Source organism: Mandrillus leucophaeus, unplaced genomic scaffold (genome assembly GCF_000951045.1).
Source record: "Mandrillus leucophaeus isolate KB7577 unplaced genomic scaffold, Mleu.le_1.0 Scaffold242, whole genome shotgun sequence".
In the NCBI taxonomy this organism is placed as follows: Eukaryota; Metazoa; Chordata; class Mammalia; order Primates; family Cercopithecidae; genus Mandrillus; species Mandrillus leucophaeus.
In genome coordinates, this window is record NW_012102499.1 from 2163690 (window position 1) to 2175157 (window position 11468).

The 11468-nt window shown below is 41.1% G+C and overlaps 1 protein-coding gene across 1 annotated transcript in view; it reads left to right on the forward strand.

Annotated features, from left to right (window-relative positions):
* RASEF (RAS and EF-hand domain containing) overlaps positions 1-9370 on the forward strand; it is a 77252-nt gene extending 67882 nt beyond the window's left edge. Inside the window, exon 17 of the mRNA XM_011982772.1 lies at positions 6172-9370. Within this exon, the coding sequence (XP_011838162.1) occupies positions 6172-6277 (106 nt within the window). The 3' untranslated portion in view covers positions 6278-9370. The remainder of the gene's footprint in view (positions 1-6171) is intronic.
* Positions 9371-11468: the final 2098 nt, after the last annotated feature.

An 11468-nucleotide genomic window follows, 5' to 3' on the forward strand; every position in this document is an offset into this window, starting at 1 on the left:
GCCCTGTATTCACACTCAGAGTCTTTGAACATTTCCTTCTTTGACATCAGTCCAGGAAAGATAGCCACCTCCCCCTACAACACTGGAAATCATTTTTGTTTCAAGCAAAAACAGTGCTAACCTTGAATATGCCCTAGCACATTTTTCCCTTTTGCAGTAGGCTGTTTTGCGCATCTCTGTAAAGGAATACCCAAGACTGCAATTTATAAAGAAAATAGGTTTAATTGGCTCATGGGTTCTGCAGTCTTTACAGGAAGCTTAGTGCTGGCATCCGCTTGGCTTCTGGTGAGATCTCAGGGTGGAAGGTGAAGGGGAGCCAGCGTGTCACATGACGATGGAGCGAGGAGTGGGGAGGGGCTACACTCTTTTAAACAACCAGATCTCCTGTGAACTCAGAGCGAGAACTCACTCATCACAAGGGATGGAGCTATGCCATTCATGAGAGATCCACCAGCTTGATTCAATACCTCCCACGAGGCCCCACCTCTAACACTGAAGGTCAGATTTCCACATGAGATTTGGAGGGGACAAACCTCCAAACCATTTCATCTTTTAAAAGAAAAAAAAAGCAAATATTTGAACACTCATACATTCAACTAAATTAGATGGGGTTTCTTGGGTTTTTTTGTTTGTTCGTTTGTTTTTGGCTGTGAATAGTAGGAGAATCATGGGCTAATATCACATTCGTGAAAAAAGAGTCAGAGTAAAACTTTTATCTATCGGGTTGAATAACAGATTCCACGCACTTGTGGGTACACAGGGAACACCAGCTGTTTGGCCAAACAAGCTACATTCAGTAAAGAGGGGAGTGTTCAGTAAAATGCAGAATTTGACTTCACTAAAGATCAAATAACTGTTGAATTGTCAGGTTTTTACTTTTCAAATGGTTGTGTTGGTGTTTCATTCATGTGTTGCGGAGAACTGCTGGATGGAAGTGATCTAGTTGCTGGGGCAGATGGCAGCAGGGAAGGATCTGGAGCATCCCTGGGATGCCTTAGCCTTGGTCAACGGAGCACTGCATTGCTGCTCCCATGCAGCAGTAATGGATGCAGCGGGTCAAGCCTTGCATGTGGTTACTGGCTGCTCCCCAGCATATTGGAGGATTATGGTGTCACGAGGCTCCAAGTCCATTCTTAAATCTATTTCTAAATAGCTATGAGGTCTTGAACAAGTCCCTGTCTTTCTTTTGGCAACTCTAATTTGTAAAATGAGGGAGGGGGCCAAAGAAAATGACCTCAAAGGTCCTTTCTAATTCTAACAGTCTGTGTGACAGCTTGTACTCCACTGAATATCTTAATCACTGTTTAATGCTCAATTGTCTTATGGGGTCATATTAAAGTTAAATGGTTCCAAAGTGTCCCGGTGAAGAATCGATCTCTTTATTATGTCATAAAGATGGGAGAGGCTGTAAGTTTCCTTTGACTTTTTCCCCATCTGCTCCTATGAGGCATGTTGGGTCAGCCAGGTGTTGGCCCTGCTTACAGTGAAGCTTGGACACCAGCTTGTGTGTGTTTAAAAACAACTGGTATGCAAAAGCATTTTGATAACTAGGTTATTTCAGCTGCATAATGGATAGGTTATATTTATTTTAAAAAGTTTTAGACAAGTAAAGAAATCAGATAAGCTTCTTGAAAATCATTTCGCATAGAGGTTTTTGTTTTATTGTTACTGCATTATGGCCTGGCTTTGGGCTTCTAGTGATGTTAGTGATGTGTTAAATATAAAAATTATAAATAAAGCAAACATGTGAAGACTTCAGTTGCTTTATACTTAGCCTTCAGATTTGCTTATCAAATTACCCAACCTTTAAATGGAAATGTTATAGTCTCCACAGGTAAAATTATCATTTGTTCAAATTTTACAACCTTGGGAAATTTATGTATAATGCAAAACATGTATGTTCTCAATTTAGATTTCATAGGGTGAGATCATATAATGGCATAAAACTAGGAGAAGGTATGGGTTTGCACTGTCTGAAACAATTTATTTTTAAAGGGATGCCATAAATATTTGGTTAACAACCTGAACTACTCTGCATTTTCTTGGAAAATCTCTCAATCCCAGGAAGAGTTTCTCCTAGAAACGCAGTTTCCGTGTAGTGCTGATAGGCCGTCGTTCATGACCATTGTCCCATTAGCAAGTAAATTTGCCATCACCAGAACCACAGGCTGTAAACATTTTGCAATAGATTCAAGTTCAAGAGCCATTTAATTATCAGTTGCCTGAAATTGGAGAAAACACAAAAAAACTTAGGCTGATGTATCCGTTCAGCATCAGAGCTGAGCCCATTGGGTATAAATCTGTCCATAAGACTGAGCCATTTAAACTGCAGTCGTTATGCGTATGGCAGATTTTGGTGAACCCTAATTTTCCCAGCCTTAAATCTGTTTTAGATGTTTGGAATTGTATCTTTACAATTTCCTTAAAGTGGAGCATGCCTGCATTTTTGGCTGAAGGCCAGATGAAAGTGTGGGTATATACTTTCCCCCTTAATATTTGCTTTCAGGTTCAATAATGTCTGCATTATGGGCACTGAGCATGTGCATAGTCCCATGCTGTGTTCAATAGAGACATCAAGGGATTAAAAGACTGGCCTTGCAATTTAACATTACAGAAAAAAAATGACAATATATGACCAGGCAGCTATATGGTACGTAGCTGATAGAGGCCATTGGATCTACAGGAAGAGAGAGATGTGAATTGTTCAGTGAAGATGCTATGGTTATTGTACCCATTTTACAGATGAGGAAATTGGAAATTAGAATACTTAATCAGCTTGCTCAGTGACACAGCTAGTAAGTGGCAGCATGAGGACTCTTCACCACCAACCTGGATCACTGGCTTGCTGCTTAAATGTTGGTAATCTCATGGTCTCCGGCTGTTGTCTCTTTCTTTTCGTTCTCTGTCTGCCTATATCTTCCATCCACACAGCTTCTGGAACCATCTCTACCTGGTAACTTCCAGTTTTTGTATTTTTTAACCCCCCACCTCTTTGTAAAATTCCATAAGCCTAGAGTGAACTCCCCACTGGAAGCTCCATAGCCATGGTGACTCTGCATATCCAAATCCTAGTGTGTTCATGTGGCTTTAAACGTATTCGTCAATCTGCATTCCCTTTCTCAGGAATCTACCAAAATTGTAATTAAACAATAGTCACCTGGAGTCAGTCTTGATTCCTTTTCTCTCTTGCTTCACGCCTTGCCTCCAGTGGCTTCTGAAGGTCGTCTTTCAGTCTCTTTGAATCCATGCGTTTTTCTCGCTTTCTCCCTTTTTCTGCTTTGGTTCAGGCCTCAAAATTCCCTACCTGGGCTAGTGCAAGAATTTCTGCCTCAGAGTTTCTCTAATATCAGTTCATTCTCTACTGTGTAATCAGGTAATCTTTTTAAATAAAGATCCAGTTAATATTTACTTTCTTGCATCCAACCCCACATTGATGTCCTACTGACAACACAGAGTCCCAGCTCCTTAGCATGTGGCTGATAGCCCATCACAGCCTGATATGGTTTGACTGTGTCCCTACCCAAATCTCAACTTGAATTGTATCTCTCAGAATTCCCATGTGTTGTGGGAAGGACCCCGGGGGGAGGTAATTGAATCATGGGGGCTGGTCTTTCCTCTGCTGTTCTTTTGATAGTGAGTAAGTCTCACGAGATCTGATGGGATTTTCCGGGGTTTCCACTTTTGCTTCTCCCTCATTTTTCTCTTGCTGCCGCCATGTAAGAAGTGCCTTTTGCTTCCCTCCATGATGCTGAGGCCTCCCCACCCATGTGGAACTCTAAGTCGAATTAAACCTCTTTTCGTTCCCAGTTTCGGGTGTTTTTATCAGCAGCATGAAAGCAAATGCCCTGACCTCAGCTACCTTTCTGGTTGAATTTCTATCTCTTTTTCCCAAATGAATGATAATCTGTAGACACAGCAAACTTCATCCAATCATGGCCAAGCTCTTTTATGCCTCTGCCTTTCTGCATGCCGTTCCCTGCACCTGGAGTCTCCTTTTCTGTTCTTTCAAAAGGTCTCTCTAATATCAAAAGTCTCTATGAAGCCCCATCTCTGTGAAGCCCACAACACATCTGTGGGCACAGAGTGCATCTGTGGTAGCTGCTGTCTCAGGACCATGAGATTATTTATTTAGACATCTGACTCTCCCTCAACGCTCACTAGCTGAAGGTCCCAGAGCCTGGCATAAGTTGGGCATTTATTCAATGACAGAATGACCGAGATTTTGCATTTGGAAGTTGTGTTAATTTTCTGTCGTCCTTGTAACAAACTCCCACAGATGTAGAGGCTTAAATAATGCAAATTTATTATCTGACAATTTTGGAGGTCAGCAGCCTGAAGTGAGTCTTCCCGGGTGTTTGGGTTTGAACTGTGTCTCCTCTTTCTTCTCCTGAGTCTCTGTTGCCTCATCTGTGAGGTGAGGATAGTACTGCTCACCCATCTCCTGTCGGGTGTGTGTGTTTGGGGTATATATCAAATATGAAAAACATGTATATTGCATTTACCAGCTGGCCTACAGCTAGAATGAGCTTATTTTTTTCCCTGCTGAGATGTCCTCTTTCCAACTGACAGTGCAGTGGTTTTCAAAAGGTAGGATTTATCGGCACCTTCTGCAGCTATGCTGGCCAGTTTGGTAGCCACTAACCACTCACAATGTGGCTAATCCAATTCAGATGTGCTGTATGCAATCAATATAGACTGGATTTTGAAGACCTTCGACACATTATCTCATTAATCGTGTTTTTATTGACCACATGCCGGAATGACTATATTTTTGCTATACTGGGTTAAATAAAATATATTAATAAAATTAATTTTACCTATTTCTTTTTACCTTTTAAAAATCTGGCTACTAAGTAATTCAAACTGACATGTATGGATCCCATTGTATTTCTGTTGAGCATTGTGGCTCTGCTGGAGACACACAGACTCCTGGTAGTTTCAGTTAAGTGCTTCATCTTAAACCATCCCAAAATGTAGTTGCCCAAAACAACAACCAAATTTTATTTCTCACAATTGGCAAAGGTGGCTGGATCTCAGCCAGAAAGTTTCTCGACTGCTCTCGTGTGGGTATCTCCTATGTTTGCAGTCAGATGGCCACCAGGGCTGTGGCTCGGGCTGGATGTCAGCCACCAGGGTGCTTCTCCTTGTGGCTTCACTCCATGTGGCATCTCAGTCCCCAGGGCCACTCTGGTGGCCTCTCTCCATTGAGGAACCCTGGACTTCTTGAACCCTAGACTTCAAAAGGGGTAGCGGTTGATGCAGCCCCGCATTATAAACACTTGGGCTTAGAAGTCACAGAATACCATTTCCTCTATATTCTATTGGTCAAAGCAGGTAGAGAACCCGCTCTGACCAAGAGGGTAGGGAGGCAAACCTTCACCTCTTGATGGGAGAGGCATCAGGCATTGACAAGGAAGGGCAGAATTATTTGGGGCCATCTTGGGGAGGCACTCATCTCACCCACAGAGATAGCCATTCAGCTTGTCTAAGGTGAGACTTCTGGTCTTCATATTTCACAAGCATCCCCAGTGGCTACACCTGGAAGGATACTTCCCTAGGAGGTTTTCATAACATCTTGGAGAGTAAGACCTTTTTTTGTGAGTCTTGCCTCTAGCAGTTAATACTGGAAGAAACTTATAATGACAGAAAAGGATGGTGATAAATCCATTGTTACCTCCATGATCACCATTGCTTTTGTTAAGCTCAGCAAGCATTACATGAAGCTGGAAACCAGGTTCCAGAGTGTTAAGAAGCAAGCTGTGTGTATCGCAGGTTCTGCAGCATCCTGAAACCTTGGAGACAGTGAGGGGAGGAGGGTGTGAGGGGGTGTGTGTGTGTGTGTGTGTGTGTGTGTGTGTGTGGGGCCTGGCGCTCAGAAAACAGGTGCTGGAGCCAGCCTATGTGGTTTGAATCCCACTTCTGTAGTCATGTGACCTGAGGGAACTGTCTTAACCTCTGTTTGCCCTCATTTCCTCACATACAAAATGGGGCACAGCAAATTTATCTGGTTCTTATGAAGATTAAGTCAACACCTATAAAGCATTTAAAACAATGTCTAGAAGGCCATGCAGACACTCAGCATGGCTATTTTTATTTCTACAGAACCATCCGCGGCTTAGTTTTTATACCTCAGTAATCCTCTCTCTTTCTCTCTCTCTCTCTCTCTCTCAGAGAAGTGAAAAAGAGAACTGACAAGGATGACAGCAAATCCATTACCAATCTCACCGGGACCAATTCCAAAAAGTCACCACAGATGAAGAATTGTTGCAATGGCTAAGTCCCAAACATCCTTGACCTGTGAAGTCTTCATTTCCAGAATACTGAATTTGTGTGACTTATTTGGCTGTTGACAGAGTGGCATATCCTACTGACACTGTCATATGGAGAGTTACAGTGCAGGAAACCCGAACCCTGCTCTCAGGTCCCTCTGGAACTTTGGCTCTTCTTTGTTTTGTCTCAGTGAGTGGTTTGGGCCCTCTGGTTAAGTAGACTAGTCATGTCCTTACAGGTCTTAAAAGATAACATGTAAATGTTTTCTAAAATGGTAAAAAAAAAAAAAAAAAAATCACATGCTCACATCAAAGCTGTAGAGGAAACTGACATAATTAGATTCATGTGGTAGCTGAATTAGGTTACCCACGAAGTCAGCATTTAAATATTTGATATTAAAGTTCTAGTAAAAAGGGGTTCTCATCCTAGGTTTGCTGTTAACTGGCCTTGTGATCTTGGACATGTCACAAGCCCATGTCGGAGCTGTTTCTTCATCTGTAAAATGCACAGCTTGCCCTCAAAGGCCTTGCAGCCCTTGGCACCTCAGATTCTGTAGGAAGCAGTAGGAAGGAGAGTGTGGCGGCCCACAGCTAATAATAAGAACTGTGGTTATTCCTGCTTTTTTAATATTGGAGTACTGATTTTTCTCACTTCTGAAATAAGGACAGAATTTAATTGAGAAAAAAAATGGAAACATCTATTTTTTATGTATAAAGAAACATGCTTGAGACAAAAATAGTTGTATATAAAAGAGGATATTTCATAATCTCAGAATAGTTGCAAAGCCCATTGTTTAAATTTGGTGTTAAAAATTGTAATGAAAACATGTAAAGCCACATACTGCTGAAAGCACAATGCCCAGGAAAGTTGTTACTCTTCACTTAAGGGAGTGGTTGCCAGGGGCTGAGAAAGGGAGGACAGGGTATGTGGTTTCTTTGAGGGATGATGAGAATGTTCTGGAATTCAAATAGGGGTAATAGTTGCATAACTGTTTGAATATACTAGGAACCACTGAATGGTATACTTTGAAAGGGTGAATTTTATGGTTGTGAATTATCTCACTAAAAAAAAATACTAGTACTTAGAGTGATTTAACATGTTGCAAAATGAAAATATCCCTGCTGATTTCAAACCTTCCCATGGTTTAGAAGCGTAACCTGTAATGTAATCCAAGTCCCCTAACTCCTTGGTTGCTAACATTAACTTCCTTAAGTAATAATCAATGAAAGAAATACTATGTATGGTTTTGAAATAATGTCTTTAAAAGAGGAATTGCCATTAGGAAAGGTGAGTCAGGATCCTTTGTTTAATGTGACTAGTCCCTCATCATCACCAATGACCTGGTTGGGCCTACTCTCCTTCCAGAATCTGCATTGCTTCCCAGACGTCCCCACTGAGATGTCTCTAAGAGCCAAAGGAGTCAACAGCTGAGCCTAGGGTGGGGCTACAACACAGAATTCTAATTTACCTTGCTTCATCTAGGTCCAGGCCCCAAGTCGCTTCCTAAAGGCACTTAAAAAAAATAGCTGTTATTTATTGTATTATATAAGCTAAAGACATTTCTTTTTGTTGAATCAAAACAATTCCATGTAGCAATACTTTTTCTGTTCACAATGTTTGTGATAGAACCTTATATTCCGCAAGCGTCAGTTTTTTAAAAAACGGGAATTGACCAGATATGTTACAGGCAAAGATTACAAACAGCTACAACATCATTTAACTTTTGTAAACATACCTTCTCCCTATTGAAGACATCTGATATTTTTGCTGGAAAGTTGGATCTATCCTCAGCAACTCTGCCATGCATTCCTGTTTCCTGGTTCCAGAAAAAGAAAAGATTACATTTCTAATCAGAAAGAATGTCTTGCGTATGGGAAATTTTTCAAAATAAAGGGGGTATTATTTATGTGGCACGACGAAGCAAAAGTTTTACCATGGCTGTTTGTCTTAGTGGCATCTTTTGATGAGATTGGTGAGATTGGATCTGATATGATGCTGATATATGGGACACATGTTTAGGTTTTGGTGCAGTTGCACAAAACTGTGTTAGTTTATATGTTACTGTGTTGCCTTTATTTATTCTCCCCAAAGTGTCTCTTTTTATTTGTTTTACAATCTGCAAAAGAGTATACCTGTAATGCAGAAGTATTTTCATAGTCTTTGTCTCTGGATTGTCCCGTCAACGTACCCGACGTTGATGAGATTACACCAGTGCCTTTGATCATCAACCAATCGTCTTTAACTATTTGAGCCCTGATAAATATTTTGGTAACATCATCCAAATTAGAGACTTAGAGCTCTGGTTAGCAATCATGTTTCAAGAGAAGCTTCTTAATGTATGCTGCAGTGCTGGGAGATCCTGATTATTACCAGCGTTTTGATTTCATGAAGGTGTTCTCAAATTTAAAGCACATTTTCAGTAAGAACAAAAATATTTAATGTTTTTATCTTAGACTTAATACATTTGCATATTACTGTCGAAGTTATTCACCTTGTCCCTGTTTTTCTTTAAGAGCTTTTAAAATCACGGTTACACTATAGTCCTTTTAAAAATGTATCCTGATACATTGTAAAATATTTTAATTTTATTATGGAAAATAATGTTGGATAAGGAGATATTTTTCACTGTTAACTTTTAGCCCATGCATTTTCATAATTTATTTTTTTCGCTTGCTGCTTTATATGACATATGTGACATTTGATTATTTAATACTTCATGTGATTTGCATAAACCCAAGTTGCACAGCCCTCCTGCTGAAGATAAAATTGAGGTTAAAGATAAAGATTTATTTTCATATTGGTACAGTGATCGGCTTCAGAGTGATGGTTTTTGTGGGCTTTTATTGTATGTGTGTGTAAGAAATTTCATATGTATATATTAAGTAGGCCTCTGAGTATTGAATAATTGTTTTATGATTTTGATTTATATGGTTTACATTTTCATTGTGTGGGCCATATTTCGTTTATACTGTTTATTTCTCTTCAAACCATTAATAATTATAAAAATAAAGTGTAATTTTTATAGCAATGCAAATGTCTAAGGAACTACAAATGTTTTCTACATTGTAAATTCAATAAAGCTTGCTTCCTTTGGCCTTTTGACTGTTTCCTTCAACTTTACTGCAGATATCCCTGAAGTAATTTTAATTCTAGGATGTGTCTGCCTGAAACCATACCTCTAAAACACTTGCCTTTTCTGGCCATGGTGAGCCGAGTTTTGGGAGAGAAGAATACACGCCTGGTGTTCAGTGCTGTGGCACAGACAAGTCATCCTGGCCAACGGGGCAGCAGGTAGACCAGCCTGGGGCAGGACAGCCGGGAATAGTGAGGCTTTGGTAGAAGAATGTCAGTACTCTGGCAATCCTCATGTCCTCTGAGGAGTTAGACCTTTTCCCTGATTCTCACCCCTTTCTTTCTACCCCCACATTCCCATGCATCCCAGTAGGCTGAGGCTACCTGCCCTCACTCCTATAGTACCTTTTTAAAATTTGTCAACATCCTTGTTGCCCTTATACTTATTACATAGACAGATGCCCCCTGCCCTTAGCCACTTTGTCTGCTACCACCTCCCTTCTGTTGTGTGCAGTGCTTGATACTTTAATCATCCTAATTGTTGAATGGATGGTCAAAGAATTAACTAGTTAAATAAGGTAGGCTTTGCAAAGAGTGTCTGCCAACACCCCTACCACCACCAACACACACACATAGACACACATACATCATGATGATGGGCAATATAAGTAAGAGGCAGTATAATGTCCGTGGTTATGAGCTCTGAGGCCAGCCTGCCTGGTTTGAACCCGGCCTCACGTGTAGTAGGGTAACTGTGAGCAAGGGACTTAACCTCTATGTATCCCAGCTTCTTTATTTGTAAAATAAGAATGATAACAGTACCTTTCTTGTGGAGTTGTTCTGAGAACTAAATGAGTTAATGTATGTAAAGGTCTTGAATCATGCCTAACACTGTGATTGCCCTCAATTAAAAGAAAAAAAAATCATTTTGCAGCACCATTGCCTGCATTGGTCTTGTTCAAGACCCTGGATACTGCCACCAATGAATAACAGACCTCCAGGAGTATGCCAAGTCACACTGGGGATAGAACATGTTAGGATTCTCTTTGACATAAGTTCATTGACTACCTTCCACGTACGTTCTTGGTGTTTCAATGGACACAAAGTTGGGGTATCATATAGGATAGGTTATTGTAAAGGGTGGATTAACAGAGGAGGAAACAATTGAGGAGAGAGAAATAAGGGTCTGAAAGTTAGAAAAGTGTGAATGGAATCATGATTAGGGTAGGATCTCCATTTACTAATGGCTGATAGGATCAAGTAGTGGAAGGGACGAGGAAAATACTGGAGCCTGACTGGGATTTTGAATCTAAATGATAGCAAAAGTGGTAGTGGGATAATGGAATTCTCTAACTAAATGGAAACTGAACTTAATAGCTTGTTGAAAGAGAAAGAAAGATTGCCCATAGATACATCCCCATATCCACATGATGGGAATGAATCCCCAGGAAAGCATATCATTTTGCAAGATTTAAAATAAAAAGAACAACTTTTCTTTTCAGATCTCAGCATGGAAATATATTTCCGAGGATGGTTCCAAGATGGCCGAATAGGAACAGCTCCAGGCTACAGCTCCCAGCGTGGGCGACACAGAAGACGGGTGATTTCTGCATTTCCAACTGAGGTACTGGGGCATGTTGGACAGTGGGTGCAGGACAGTGGGTACAGCCCACCCAGTGAGAGCTGAAGCAGGGCGAGGCAATCAGGAAAAGCAAGGGGTAAGGGAATTCCCTTTCCTAGCCAGGGAAACCGTGATACACAGCACCTGGAAAACAGGGTCACTTCCACCCTAACACTGCACTTTTCCAAGGGTCTTAGCAAATGGCACACCAGATTATATCCCATGCCTGACCCAGATGGTCCCACGTCCACGGGGCCTCCCTCATTGCTAGCACAGCAGTCTAAGATCTAACTTCAAGGTGGCAGCAAGGCTGGGGAAGGGGTGCCTGCCATTGCTGAGGCTTGAGTAGGTAAACAAAGTGGCCAGGAAGGTCAAACTGGGTGGAGCCCACCACAACTTAAAGAGTCCTGCCTGCCTCTGTAGACTCCACATCTAGGGACAGGACATAGCCAAAAAAAGGCAGCAGAAACCTCTGCAGATTTAAATGTCCCTGTCTGACAGCTTT